At 38.4% G+C, this 15965-nt stretch overlaps 1 protein-coding gene across 1 annotated transcript in view; it reads right to left on the minus strand.

The window, feature by feature from the left end:
* Positions 1 to 13549, minus strand: part of LOC132493656 (solute carrier family 22 member 10-like) — a 45686-nt gene extending 32137 nt beyond the window's left edge. Inside the window, exons 1-2 of the mRNA XM_060104396.1 lie at positions 13148 to 13549; positions 12117 to 12220 (exon numbers count right to left, since the gene is read on the minus strand). Of these exons, the coding sequence (XP_059960379.1) occupies positions 12117 to 12220; positions 13148 to 13549 (506 nt within the window). The remainder of the gene's footprint in view (positions 1 to 12116; positions 12221 to 13147) is intronic.
* Positions 13550 to 15965: the final 2416 nt, after the last annotated feature.

Consider the following 15965-nt stretch of genomic DNA (forward strand, 5'->3'; position numbering starts at 1 on the left):
AGAAACTCTATGCCAATAAAATGGACAACCTGGAAGAAATGGACAAATTCTTAGAAATGCACAACCTGCCAAGACTGAATCAGGAAGAAATAGGAAATATAAACAGACCAATCACAAGCACTGAAATTGAAACTGTGATAAAAAATCTTCCAACAAAAAAATGCCTGGGACCAGATGGCTTCACAGGCGAATTCGATCAAACATTTAGAGAAGAGCTAACACCTATCCTTCTCAAACTCTTCCAAAATATAGCAGAGGGAGGAACACTCCCAAACTCATTCTACGAGGCCACCATCACCTTGATACCAAAACCAGACAAGGATGTCACAAAAAAAGAAAACTACAGGCCAATGTCACTGATGAACATAGATGCAAAAATCCTCAACAAAATACTAGCAAACAGAATCCAACAGCACATTAAAAGGATCATACACCATGATCAAGTGGGGTTTATTCCAGGAATACAAGGATTCTTCAATATATGCAAATCAATCAATGTGATACACCATATTAACAAATTGAAGAAGAAAAACCATATGATCATCTCAATAGATGCAGAAAAAGCTTTCAACAAACTTCAACACCCATTTATGATAAAAACCCTGCAGAAAGTAGGCATAGAGGGAACTTTCCTCAACATAATAAAGGCCATATATGACAAACCCACAGCCAACATCGTCCTCAATGGTGAAAAACTGAAACCATTTCCACTAAGATCAGGAACAAGACAAGGCTGCCCACTCTCACCACTCTTATTCAACATAGTTTTGGAAGTTTTAGCCACAGCAATCAGAGAAGAAAAGGAAATAAAAGGAATCCAAATTGGAAAAGAAGAAGTAAAGCTGTCACTGTTTGCAGATGACATGATACTATACATAGAGAATCCAAAAGATGCTACCAGAAAACTAGTAGAGCTAATCAATGAATTTGGTAAAGTAGCAGGATACAAAATTAATGCACAGAAATCTCTGGCATTCCTGTACACTAATGATGAAAAATCTGAAAGTGAAATCAAGGAAACACTCCCACTTACCATTGCAACAAAAAGAATAAAATATCTAGGAATAAACCTACCTACGGAGACAAAAGACCTGTATGCAGAAAACTATAAGACACTGATGAAAGAAATTAAAGATGATACAAATAGATGGAGAGATATACCATGCTCCTGGATTGGAAGAATCAATATTGTGAAAATGACTCTACTACCCAAAACAATCTACAGATTCAATGCAATCCCTATCAAACTACCACTGGCATTTTTCACAGAACTAGAACAAAAAATTTCAAAATTTGTTTGGAAACACAAAAGACTCTGAAGAGCCAAAGCAATCTTGAGAACGAAAAATGGAGCTGGAGGAATCAGGCTCCCTGACTTCAGACTATACTACAAAGCTACAGTAATCAAGACAGTGTGGTACTGGTACAAAAACAGAAATATAGATCAATAGAACAGGATACAAAGCCCAGAGATAAACCCACGCACATATGGTCACCTTATCTTGATAAAGGAGGCAGGAATGCACAGTGGAGAAAGGACAGCCTCTTCAATAAGTGGTGCGGGGAAAACTGGACAGGGACATGTAAAAGTATGAGATTAGATCATTCCCTAACACCATACACAAAAATAAGCTCAAAATGGATTAAAGACCTAAATGTAAGGCCAGACACTATCAAACCCTTAGAGGAAAACATAGGCAGAACACTCTATGACATAAATCACAGCAAGATCCTTTTTGACCCACCTCCTAGAGAAATGGAAATAAAGACAAAAATAAACATATGGGACCTAATGAAACTTGAAAGCTTTTGCACAGCAAAGGAAACCATAAACAAGACCAAAAGACAACCCTCAGAATGGGAGAAAATATTTGCAAATGAAGCAACTGACAAAGGATTAATCTCCAAAATTTATAAGCAGCACATGCAGCTCAATAACAAAAAAACAAACAACCCAATCCAAAAATGGGTAGAAGACCTAAATAGACATTTCTCCACAGAAGATATACAGACTGCCAACAAACATGTGAAAGGATGCTCAACATCTTTATTCATTAGAGAAATGCAAATCAAAACTACAATGAGATATCATCTCACACCAGTCAGAATGGCCATCATCAAAAAATCTAGAAACAATAAATGCTGGAGAGGGTGTGGAGAAAAGGGAACACTCTTGCACTGCTGGTGGGAATGTGAATTGGTACAGCCACTATGGAGAACGGTATGGAGGTTCCTTAAAAAACTACAAATAGAACTACCATATGACCCAGCAATCCCACTACTAGGCATATACCCTGAGAAAACCATAATTCAAAAAGAGACATGTACCAAAATGTTCATTGCAGCTCTATTCACAATAGCCCAGAGATGGAAACAACCTAAGTGTCCATCATCGGATGAATGGATAAAGAAGATGTGGCACATATATACAATGGAATATTACTCAGCCATAAAAAGAAATGAAACTGAGCTATTTGTAATGAGGTGGATAGACCTAGAGTCTGTCATACAGAGTGAAGTAAGTCAGAAAGAGAAAGACAAATACCGTATGCTAACACATATATATGGAATTTAAGAAAAAAAATGTCATGAAGAACCTAGGGGTAAGACAGGAATAAAGACACAGACCTACTGAGAATGGACTTGAGGATATGGGGAGGGGGAAGGGTAAGCTGTGACAAAGCGAAAGAGAGGCATGGACATATATACACTACCAAACGTAAGGTAGATAGCTAGTGGGAAGCAGCCGCAGAGCACAGGGAGATCAGCTCAGTGCTTTGTGACCGCCTGGAGGGGTGGGATAGGGAGGGTGGGAGGGAGGGAGACGCAAGAGGGAAGGGATGTGGGAACAGATGTATATGTATGACTGATTCACTTTGTTATAAAGCAGAAACTAATAAAAAAATTTCGATGAAGTCCAATTTACCTATTTTTCTATTGTTGTTTGTGCTTTTGATTTCTCAGAATTCAGTTCTGAATAAACGGTCATGAAAAGTTATTTCTATGTTTTCTTTTAAGATTTTTAAGTTTTTCATTTTTATATGTAGGTCAATGATACATTCTGGGTTAATTTTTATATACAGTGTGCACAGAAGAGAAAACTTTATTCTATTGTATGTGGACATTTAGTTATTCAACGCCATCTGCTGAAGAGACTGTTCTTTCTCACATTAAATGGTCTTGGCACCCTTGTCAAAAGACAGTTGGCTATAAATGTATGGATTTATTTCTGAACTCTCAGTTCTATTACATTTGTCTGTATGTCAATCCTTATACCAGTACCATAACATTTGGTAACTGTACCTTTATTGTAGTTCTGAAACCGAGATGCATGAGTCCCCTGAATTTACTCTTCTTTTTCAAAATTGTTTGGCTATTTGGAGCCCTGATTTCAAATGAATATAACTTTCAGCTTTTCTGTTTCTAGAAAAACATTACATTGGAGTTTTGATAGTGATTTCATTGAAACTGTAGTTGCATTAAATATGGTTGACTTCATTGATAATATTAGGTCTTCCTACCTCATTAATATGGGATACTTTCCAGTTATTTAGGTCTTCTCTAGTTTCTTTCAACAACGCTGTATAGTTTTCAATGTGCAAGTCTTTCACATCCTAGGTTAAATTTATTTCTAAGTATTTTATTCCTTTAGAAGATGATGTATGGGTAATAAATTTCCTAATTTTCTTTTCAAATTGTTCACTTCAAATATATAGAAAAACAACTGATTTTTGTGTGTTCATTTTGTACTCTGTAACTTTCTTAAATTCGTTTATTAGTTCTAATGAATTTCTTGTGCATTCTTTAGAATTTTCTATATCTATATGATCATGTCATCTCCCTCTCTATATATATATAATTATATTATTATTCTTCCTTTTTACTTTAGGTAAATTTTAATTCTCTTTATCTCTAATTGCTCTACATACATTTACAGTATGATGTTAAATAGCAGCAGGATCATACACTATGATCAAGTGGGGTTTATCCCAAGAATGCAAGGATTCTTCAATATACGCAAATCAATCAACGTGATACACCATATTAACAAACTGAAGGAGAAAAAACATATGATCATCTCAATAGATGCAGAGAGCACTTTCAACAAAATTCAACACTGATTTATGATAAAAACCCTCCAGAAAGTAGGCATAGAGGAAACTTTCCTCAACATAATAAAGGCCATATATGACAAACCCACAGCCAACATTGTCCTCAATGGTGAAAAACTGAAACCATTTCCACTAAGATCAGGAACAAGACAAGGTTGCCCACTCTCACCACTATTATTCAGCATAGTTTTGGAAGTTTTAGCCACAGCAACCAGAGAAAAGTAAAGTAAAGTAAAGTAAAGTAGCAGGATACAAAATTAACGCACAGAAATTTCTTGAATTCCTATACACTAATGATGAAAAATCTGGAAGTGAAATTAAGAAATCACTCCCATCTACCATTGCAACAAAAAGAATAAAATATCTAGGAATAAACCTACCTAAGGAGACAAAAGACCTGTATACAGAAAATTATAAGACACTGAGGAAAGAAATTAAAGATGATACAAATAGATGGAGAGATATACAATGTTCCTGGATTGGAAGAATCAACACTGTGAAAATGACTATACTACCCAAAGCAATCTACAGATACAATGCAATCTCTATCAAACTACCACTGGCATATTTCACAGAACTAGAACAAAAAATTTCACAATTTGTATGGAAACACAAAAGACCCCGAATAGCCAAAGCAATCTTGAGAACGAAAAATGGAACTGAAGGAATCAGGCTCCCTGACTTCAGACTATACTACAAAGCTACAGTAATCAAGACAGTATGGTACTGGCACAAAAACAGAAAGATAGATCAATGGAACAGGATAGAAAGCCCAGAGATACACCCACACATATATGGTCACCTTATCTTTGATAAAGGAGGCAAGAATATACAGTGGAGAAAAGACAGCCTCTTCAGTAAGTGGTGCTGGGAAAACTGGACAGGTACATGTAAAAGTATGAAATTAGAACACTCTGTAACACCATACACAAAAATAAACTCAAAATGGATTAAAGACCTAAATGTAAGGCCAAACACTTAGATGAAAACATAGACAGAACACTCTATGACATAAATCACAGCAAGATCCTTTTTGACCTACCTCTTAGAGAAATGGAAATAAAAATAAACAAATGGGACCTAATGAAACTTAAAAGCTTTTGCACAGCAAAGGAAACCATAAACAAGATGAAAAGGCAACCCTCAGAATGGGAGAAAGTATTTGCAAATGAAGCAACTGACAAGGGATTCATCTCCAAGATTTACAAACCGCTTATGCAACTCAATAACCAAAAAACTAACAACCCAATCCAGAAGTGGGCAGAAGACCTAAATAGACATTTCTCCAAAGAAGATATACCGATTGCCAACAAACACATGATAGAATGCTCAACATCATTAATCAGTAGAGAAATGCAAATCAAAACTACAATGAGAGGGCTTCACTGGTGGCACAGTGGTTGAGAGTCCGCCTGCCGATGCAGGGGACACGGGTTTGTGCCCCGATCCGGGAGGATCCCACATGCCATGGAGCGGCTGGGCCCGTGAGCCATGGCCGCTGAGCCTGCGCATCCGGAGCCTGTGCTCCACAGCGGGAGAGACCACAATGGTGAGAGGCCTGCGTACCGCAAAAAAAAAAAAAAAAAAAAAAAAAACTACAATGAGATATCATCTCACACCCGTCAGAATGGCCATCATCAAAAAATCTAGAAACAATAAATGCTGGAGAGGGTGTGGAGAAAATGAATCCTCTTGCACTGTTGGTGGGAATGTAAATTGATACAGCCACGATGGAGAACAGTATGGAGGTTCCTTAAAAAACTACAAATAGAACTACCATACGACCCAGCAATCCCACTACTGGGCATATACCCTGAGAAAACCATAATTCAAAAAGAGTCATGTACCAAAATTTTCATTGCAGCTCTATCTACAATAGCCAGGACATGGAAGCAACCTAACTGTCCATCATCGGATGAATGGATAAAGAAGATGTGACACATATATACAATGGAATATTACTCAGCCATAAAAAGAAATGAAATTGAGATATTTGTAGTGAGGTGGATGGACCTAGAGTCTGTCATACAGAGTGAATTAAGTCAGAAAGAGAAAAACAAATACTGTATGCTAACACATATATATATGGAATTTAAGGGAAAAAATGGTCAGAAGAACTGAGGGGCAAGAGAGGAATAAAGATGCAGACCTACTAGAGAATTGACTTGAGGATATGGGGGAGGGGAGGGTAAGCTGGGACAAAGTGAGAGAGTGTCATGGACCTATATACACTACCAAAAGTAAAATAGATGGCTAGTGGGAAGCAGCCACATAGCACAGGGAGATCAGCTCGGTGCTTTGTGACCACCTAGCAGGGTGGGATAGGTAGGGTGGGAGGGAGGGAGACGTGAGAGATAAGAGATATGGGGACATATGTATATGTATAACTGATTCACTTTGTTATAAAGCAGAAACTAACACACCATTGTAAAGCAATTATACTCCAATAAAGATGTTAAAAAGAAAAAAGAAGATATACAGATTGCCAACAAACACATGAAAGGATACTCAACATCACTAATCATTACAGAAATGCAAATCAAAACTACAATGAGGTATCACCTCACACCAGTCAGAATGGCCATAATCAAAAAATCTACAAACAGTAAATGCTGGAGAAGGTGTGGAGACAAGGGAACACTCTTGCACTGTTGGTGGGAATGTAAATTGATACAGACACTATGGAAAACAGTATGGAGGTACCTTAAAATACTAAAAATAAAACTACCATATGATCCAGCAATCCCACTATTGGGGATACACTATGAGAAAACCATAATTCAATGAATCATGTACCACAATGTTCATTGCAGCACTATTTACAGTAGCCAGGACATGGAAGCAACCTAAGTGTCCATCAAGAGACCAATGGATAAAGGGGATGTGACACATATATACAATGGAATATTACCCAGCCATCAAAAGAAATGAAAATGAGTTATTTGTAGTGAGGTGGATGGACCTAGAATCTGTCATACAGAGTGAAGTAAATCAGAAAGAGAAAAACAAATACCGTATGCTAACACGTATATTTGGAATCTAAAAAAACCCAAATAGTTCTGAAGAACCTGGGGGCAGGACAGGAATAAAGATGGAAATGTAGAGAATGGACTTGAGGACACAGTGAGGGGGAAGGGTAAGCTGGGAAGAAATGACAGAGTAGCTTTGACATATATACACTATCAAATGTTAAACAGATAGCTTGTCGGAAGCAGCTGCATAACGCAGGGAGATCAGCTCAGTGCTTTGTGTCCACCTAGAGGGGTGGGATAGGGAGGGTGGGAGGGAGACGATGAGGGAGGGGATTTCGGGATATATGTATAGGTACAGCTGATTCACTTTTTTATACAGCAGAAACTAACACAACAATGTAAAGCAATTATAGTCCAATAAAGATGTTTAAAAAAAAAGAAACCTCTCAAATAACATTAATTTACACCTGAAGGAACTGGAAAAGAAGAAAAACTAAGCCCAATGCTAGCAGAAGGAAAGAAATAACTAAGAGCAGTTCAGAAATAAATAAAATAGAAACTAGGAAAAGAATAGAAGCCATCAACAAAACCAAGTCGCGATTTTTTGAAAAAGCAAACAAAATTGAGAAACTTATTTGACTAAGAAAATGAGAGAATATTTAAATTAAAAAATTTAAAGTGAAAGCAGATAGATTACAGCTGATACTACAGAGATACAAAGAGACTACTGCAGATATTTATAAGTGACAAAGTGGATAACCTAGAATAAAGGGAAAATTTTCTAGAAACATACAATCTACCAAGACAGAAACATTAGCAAATTCAATATCTGAACACACCAATAATGATGAAAGATATTGAATCACTAATCAAAACCTCACCCATCCTCAAAAGAAAATATCCAAAATATTTAAACAACATATATAACGCAATATCAAGAAAAGTAAACTACCCTATATAAAAATGGGCAGAAGAACTGATTAGACATTTTTCCAAATACAAAAACAGATGACCAACTGGCACATGAAAAGATACTCAACACTAGGAATCATCAGATAATGCAAATCCAAATCACAATGGGATATCACTTCAAACCTATCAAATATTTATCATGAAATAGACCACAAACAACAACTCTTGGTGAAAATGCAGAGAAAAGGGAACTTTTATACATTGTTGGTGGGAATGTGAATTGGTGCAGAAACTATGTAAAACAGTATGGAGTTTCCTCAAAAAACTAGAAATAGACTACCATATGATCCAGCAATACCACTTCTGGATCTGAAAAGAAAAAATATGCCATTCAAAAAGATAAGTGCATACAAATGTTCATAGCAGCATTATTTACAATAGTAAAGATATGAAAGCAACCTAAGTGTCCATCAACAGATGAATGAATAAAGAAGATATTATATATATATACACACACACACATATATCTACATATATACATACAATGGAATATTGCTCAATGATAAAAAAGAAGTAGGGGCTTCCCTGGTGGTGCAGTGGTAGAGAGTCCGCCTGCCGATGAAGGGGACACAGGTTCGTGCCCCGGTCCGGGAGGATCCCACATGCCGCTGAGCGGCTGGGCCCGTGAGCCATGGCCGCGGAGCCTGCGCGTCCGGAGCCTGTGCTCCGCAACAGGAGAGGCCACAACAGTGAGAGGCCCACAAAAAGAAAAAAAATAATAAAAGGAAATTCTACAATTTGCAACACTGTGGATGGGCCTACAGAGTATTATGCTTAGAGAAAAAAGTCAGACAGAAAAAGACAAATACTCTGTGCTTTCATTTATATGTGGAATCTAAAAAGTAATACAAATTAATTATGTAATTATACAGAAACAGACTCACAAACTAGTGGTTACCAATGGGGAAAGGGAAGGGCGGGGAGGCAAGATAGGGGATGAGATTAAGAGACATAAACTACTATGAATGAAATAGATAAGCCACAAGGATAAATTGTAGAGCACAGGTAAATGTAGCTGTTAATTTGTAATAACTTTAAATGGAATATAATCTATAAAAATATTGAATCACAATTTTATGTACTTGAAACTAATACAACACTATAAATTGACTATATTTAAACTTTTTTTAAAAGACCTGATGACTTCACAGGTGAATTCTTACAAACATTTGAAGAATAAACACCAACTCTTCTCAAACATTTCCAAAACACTGAAGAGGAGAATACAGTCTCAAACTCATTTTATTTATTTATTTATTTGTTTGTTTGTTTGTTTATTTATTTAATATCTTTATTGAAGTATAATTACTGTACAATGTTGTGTTAGTTTCTGCTGTACAACAAAGTGAATCAGCTTTACATATACATATATCCCCCATCCCTTCCCTCTTGAGCCTCCCTCCCACTCTCCCTATCTCACCCCTCTAGGTCATCACCAAGCATCAAGCTGATCTCCCTGTGCTATGCAGCAGCTTCCCACTAGCTATCTATTTTACATTTGGTAGTGTGTATATGTCAATGCTACTCTCTCACTTCATCCCAGCTTCCCCTTCCCCCTGTGTCCTCAAGTCTGTTCTCTATGTCTGCGTCTTTATTCCTGCCCTGCCACTAGGTTCATCAGTACCATCTTTTTAGTTTCCATACATGTGTGCTAGCATACATTTTCCTGTTGTTTTTCTCTTTCTGACTTACTTTACTGTGTATGACAGACTCTAGGTCCATCCACCTTACAAATACTCAATTCGTTCCTTTTCATGGCTGAGTAATATTTCATTGTATATATGTGTCACATATTCTTCATCCATTCATCTGTCAATGGACATTTAGGTTGCTGCCATGTCCTGGTTATTGTAAATAGTGCTGCAATGAACTTTGTGGTACATGTATCTTTTTGAATTATGGTCAAACTCATTTTAGAAGACCACCACTTTCAAGATATCAAAATCAGATAAGGACACAACAAGAAAACTACAGTCCAACATCTCTGATGAATATAGATGCAAAAAGTTTCTCATCAAAATAATAGCAAACCAAATTTAACAGCACATTAAAATGATCATACAATATGATGAAGTGCAATTCATCCCTAGGATGCAAGGAGTTCAACATATGGAAATCAATATATGTGATACACTATATTAATGGAATGAAAGTTAAAAATCATATGATCATTTCAAAAGATAAAGAAAAATCCATTTATATAATACAATATCCTTTCATGATAAAAATGCTCAATTAATTGGGTGTAGAAGGAACATACTTCAACCTCAATATACCTCAATATATGACAAGCCTTCAGATAACATCGTACTCAGTAGTGACAGTTTGCAAGATTTACCTCTAAGTTCAAGGGAATAAAGGGAGCCCACTCACACCACTCCTATCAACATAAACCTGAAAGTCCTAATCAGAGCTATCAGACAAGAAAAAGAAGTAAAATGCATTCAAATGGTAAAGAAGGAATTATATTCTTTTTGTTACAGATGATATGAACTTGTATGTAGAAAACCCTGAAGACTCAACCAAAAACTTTGTTAGAACTTATTTACAAATTCAGTACAGTTGAAGGAAACAAAATCAACTTATGAAAATCAAACACATTTCTATATACCAACAATGAAATATCTGAAAAGGGTAATAAAAGAAACAATCCCATTTACTATAGCATCTTTTTTTTTTTTAGTTTCTGCTTTATAACAAAGTGAATCAGTCATACATATACATCTGTTCCCACATCCCTTCCCTCCTGCGTATCCCTCCCTCCCACCCTCCTCATCCCACCCCTCCAGGCGGTCACAAAGCACCAAGCTGATCTCCCTGTGCTCTGCAGCTGCATCAAAAACAATAAAATGATTAAGGAGATGAAAGATCTGGACACTGAAAAAACAAGATGATGAAAGAAATTGAAGTCGACAAAAATAAATGGAAAGGACTCATGTTCATGGATGGGAAAAATTAATATTTTTTAAATGTTCACACTACCCAGAGCCATCTGTAGCTTCAGTGCAATATCTATCAAAATTCCAGTGGCATCTTTCACAGAAACAGAAAAAAACTGTCCAAAAATTTATATGAAATCACAAATGAACCCAAATAGTCAAAGCAATCCTGACAAAGAAGATCCAAGCTAGAAGCAGAACACTGTCTATTTCAAGCTATATTACAAAGCTATAATAATCAAAAGAGTATGGTACTGGCATATAAAGAGACAGATAAACCAATAGAACAGAATCATGATTCGAGAGGTGACACATTCAGAGTCCACAATTTTCAGCTGTAAGATTAAAGGACGTTAGGCTTACAGATGACAAGAGATACTTTAAGCCTTCCATTTCCCCTGTGGGAGACTTGAGTCTGTGGCAGTCATGCTGGTCCTCTTACTTTTGGGTGACCAGTGCCAGGCACAAGATAACCCAAACTTCTCACTCCAAAAATTATGACTCCTGAGTTCTATAGATTAGTTACCTTATATTGTTGAAAGTATTACCTCTAATGAGGCTTTTTTTCTCTTACAAAATTAAGCATACAGATTATAGCCACAATTATTTCTAATTCAACTTCAGTACCATCTCACTGAGCACACAAATTTTATAGAAATCAATACTAATTACAGTGGGGTAACCATGATATGAGGACGAATGTGAGAACCCACAAGCATTTAGCTCACTGAAGCCTTGGGAAAGGCCTACAATGCTGTTTCTTCAAACAGGAAGAACCTCCTACCTTGAAGCACCTTCCCCTCACTTCCCATTGGTAACTCCTTCTCACCTTTATAAATGAAGTTTATGGTAACTCACCTCTAACTACTATTCTGAAATGCACCCAGATCTTATGAAGAGGTCATTTCTGTGTCCAGTACAGAGAACTCTGTGGCAACAAAATGACATTCATCACAATGATTCTAATTCTGCATTTCCATCTATAGCTCCCTTGGAACCAAGGCAACCCACAACAGTATAAATTGTATATTGGTACTCAATAAAGAATTTTTATGAAGCAATTAATCATAAACTGTGGAAACACCACAGAGGAATGGCAGCAGTGATCTGGAGACACTCACCTGTCTGACAGATGGCCATATATGAGGCCCCCCACCAGCATACCAGCCATGAATAGGAATTGAACCACTGGTTTCTGTGACTGATAATCACATACGAGGTCCCACTGGAAGAGAAGGAAACCAGCACAGAGGAGCTTCACAGCACCTTTTACCATTCGATGTGCACTCACTCCAATAGCCCTCAGTGAACACGCCCTCTGGCTTCCTTTACTACATCTACTCATTTGTATCATTCATGTCTCAGCTTAAGCATGGCTTTCTCTAGATCCTCAGCTCACTCTCCCAGGTTATACCAGCGCCAATCTTCATATTGACTGAGCACTGCATACCTCAGTGGTTCTCAATCTCTGTCACCCATTGGAAAAATTGAGGTTTGTTTATTTTTTTTAATCACTGATGCCTGGATCACACGTATAGTGAAATACATTCTGATTTGTTTCTCTGACAATTAGTCAGGAAATGGAATTTTTTTAAGTTAATACAAATATTTCCAATTGCAACTAGACTGAGAACAAGTGACCAAGAATAATTTTTCACACATTATATCAAGTATGTCCTTGTTTAAACGTCAATCTTCACATTAAATTTTAAGCCTTGTGATAGTAAAATTCATAACCAGTTTGTTGATTTCATCATCCTCAGTTGTAATGTAAGTGTTTGGCAATTAAAAAGATAAACAGGGACTTCCCTGGTGGCTCAGTGGTTGAGAGTCCACCTGCCGATGCAGGGGACACGGGTTCATGCCCCGGTCTGGGAAGATCCCACATGCCATGGAGCAGCTGGGCCTGTGAGCCATGGCCGCTGAGCCTGCGCGTCCGGAGCCTGTGCTCCGCAACAGGAGAGGCCACAACAGTGAGAGGCCCACGTACCACAAAAAAAAAGAAAAAACAAACAAAAAAAGATAATCACTGAAAGAATAAAAGAGAGCTGATTATACTATCTACTCAGTAACTGAATATTTGAACAGTACCTATTTATGTTGTTCTAAACACCCACACCACGTACTCAGAAGAGGTAAATGGGGCCTTTACCTCAGTCACTATGGTGGAGGAGAAGGAGCTTCGGTCATACACCCAGCCGTCCACGCAGGGCTCTGTGTCCAGGTCAGTCATGTTGGGAAAGGTCCCGTTCAGTTGAAGGAGCTGCCACTGGGGGAGGAGGAAGCGATGACATTTCTCTGGTTTCAAGTTAGAATCTAACGGGATGAAGATTCTCAAGAGGACATCAGGGCTGAAGATCCCAGTGTCATTATCAGAGACAGTGTCATTATCAAGGATGGGGACCCAGCAGCGATGACCAGGAATGGCTGCAGTGAAGTTCTCCAGCAGTATGTGACAGGCTGCTATCATGACTGGAGGAAGAACAAAAACCATCTGAAGGATCTGGAATTTTCCCAGGCCACCAACTTCATTCAGGAGCTCCTCAAAGGCCATTGTGAAGAGGCAATTTTCAAGAAAACTCACAATGAATTTGTAGAGTTAAGTTCAAAGGGAGAAAAATGTTTCCTTTCATTAACTCACACTAAATCTATGTGACCTCACATCAGTTTCTCATCAACAGTTCTCGTCACTTCGCTACTGCACCAGAACATTGGAAGCAGTTTCCCCAATCTGTCTGGAATCACGAGGTATTAGTTTTTTAAGTAAAGTCATAGAGAAAATTATTTACCAAAGATACTTCTATCTGATGAACATTAAATCTGTTTAAAGGTTTACTCACTTAACGTGCTTCTTCTCAGTGATTCTGTAAAATCAACATTGGACTTTGGCATGTACATGGTCTCTAAATAATCTAAAATATGCCTGCTACAGTCTTTAGTCATTTCCAGAAAATGGAATTTGAGAGACACAGAAGTGAATGCTTTATGATTTTTCTGGGGAAAGAACAGAAAGCAAGTGTTTTTCTTGTTTATACTGACTTTAAATTACAATAATTAACAAAATATAATCCTTTGTTTCTAATTAAAGCATAGTGGAATATGGTGCAATTACTACCTTTTAGCAACTGATATTGTGCTTCAGTTTCAGTCACACCCAGCACTCAAAATAATTTTAAATTCCTTCAAATAAAGATACTGGAGAAAGACAGAGGTGAGCTCACCTAAGGATTTATCTTCTGAGGTTTTCCCTTACAGAATATATTAAGGATCTTTTATGTGCTACTGGTCAGAATCCTGATGAATTGGTCATTTTATCAAGATGCTCCTGGCCTCTTTACGTCTAGTAATGCTTCTCAATTTCCAGTATGTATTTTACTTATATTAATATAATAATTCCAGGTTTCTTATACTTACAGCTTACATGCTACAACTTCCAATCTGGTATACTTTTTTTTTTTTTTTTTTTTTTTTTTGCGGTACGCGGGCCTCTCACTGTTGTGGCCTCTCCCGTTGTGGAGCACAGCCTCTGGACATGCAGGCTCAGCGGCCATGGCTCACGGGCCCAGCCACTCCACAGCATGTGGGATCTTTCCGGACCGGGACACGAACCCGTGTCCCCTGCATCGGCAGGCGGACTCTCAACCACTGCACCACCAGGGAAGCCCCGAATCTGGTATACTTTTAATTGAAGTGTTGACTGATATTATTGAAGATTCACATGCAGTAGCAAGAAAAAATATAATGAGAATCTGCATGCACTTCACTCAGTTTCCCCAATAATAATATTTATAAAATTATAGTATAATAATCACAGCTTAGATATTGAGAGTGACACAGTCTACTGATCTTATTCAGATTTCCCCAGTCAGGTTTTCCTGTACTTGTGTTTGTGTGTGCATGTAATTAGAACTGTATAGTTTTATCACCTGTAGCTTCCTGTGCCCACCGCCATAGCCCAGACACTAAATAATTCCCTCTCCACAGGAAATCCTGTTTTAGTACTCTTATAAATGTACCACCAACCCTTGCTCCTGTCATTCTCTTTCCTACCTTTGGCATCTAGTGATCTGCTTTCCATTATTTAACCTCTGTCATTTAAAAGTTGTTATATAAATGGGAGGGATCAAAATGGTGGAGTGGGAGGATGTGGAGCTCACCAATCCTTACACACATGAAAAATACATCAACATGTGGAATAATTCTCACAGAATACTGAATGCAAATTGTCAGAAGAACTCCTATACAAACAAAGTTGCAAGAAAGATTGCCACATAACAGGGGAGGACAGAAGAAATGCCTATGGTCAGGATACCAGCCCTGGAAAGGGATCTTCAAGTAAGAGAGAAATTTTGCAGGGGCAGACCCTCACCCTGAGGAGCTATCTGGTTGTGTCACAGCCTGGACATCCCAATCTGGGTTCCTGTGTGGATGAGACAAGCCCTCTTGGTGGCTGGGAGAACCTCTGGGACAGATAGATGAGCTGGAGGAGCCTTGACCCTACACACAAGGAGAGCACACATTTTGGCTCCAATAATCAGGGTGGACAGAACTTTGAACGGGCAGCTACCACCTCGCTGCACTCCCCAATATGAGGGGGCAAACATCCCACCCCCACTCACTCCACAGCACATCTCACTGCTGTATCTGGGGCAGAGAGGTCCTGGGAGAATACTGCCAGTGAGGCAGCCCATATACCTGACAGAAGTGCAGCCACCTCAATTCCTGCAGCCATAACGCCCTGACCCCAAGCCCCAGTCTAGTGAACACGTCAGCCTGGCCACTCCACACCACAGCCTTGCACTAGGTCTGGGATGAACACATCAGGGAAAAGGGTGGGGTGCATCTGAGTGGAGCTGTGGACACCAACACAGGCAGCGCTTCAGTTCTCTGTGAGCACACGGACCTCAATTGCTTCTGTACTCCCCTCTTTTGGGGCAGGGCATGCACTCAAGGGGACAGAAACCAGATGG

The sequence above is a fragment of the Mesoplodon densirostris genome, chromosome 7, assembly GCF_025265405.1.
Source record: "Mesoplodon densirostris isolate mMesDen1 chromosome 7, mMesDen1 primary haplotype, whole genome shotgun sequence".
Classification (NCBI taxonomy): domain Eukaryota; kingdom Metazoa; phylum Chordata; class Mammalia; order Artiodactyla; family Ziphiidae; genus Mesoplodon; species Mesoplodon densirostris.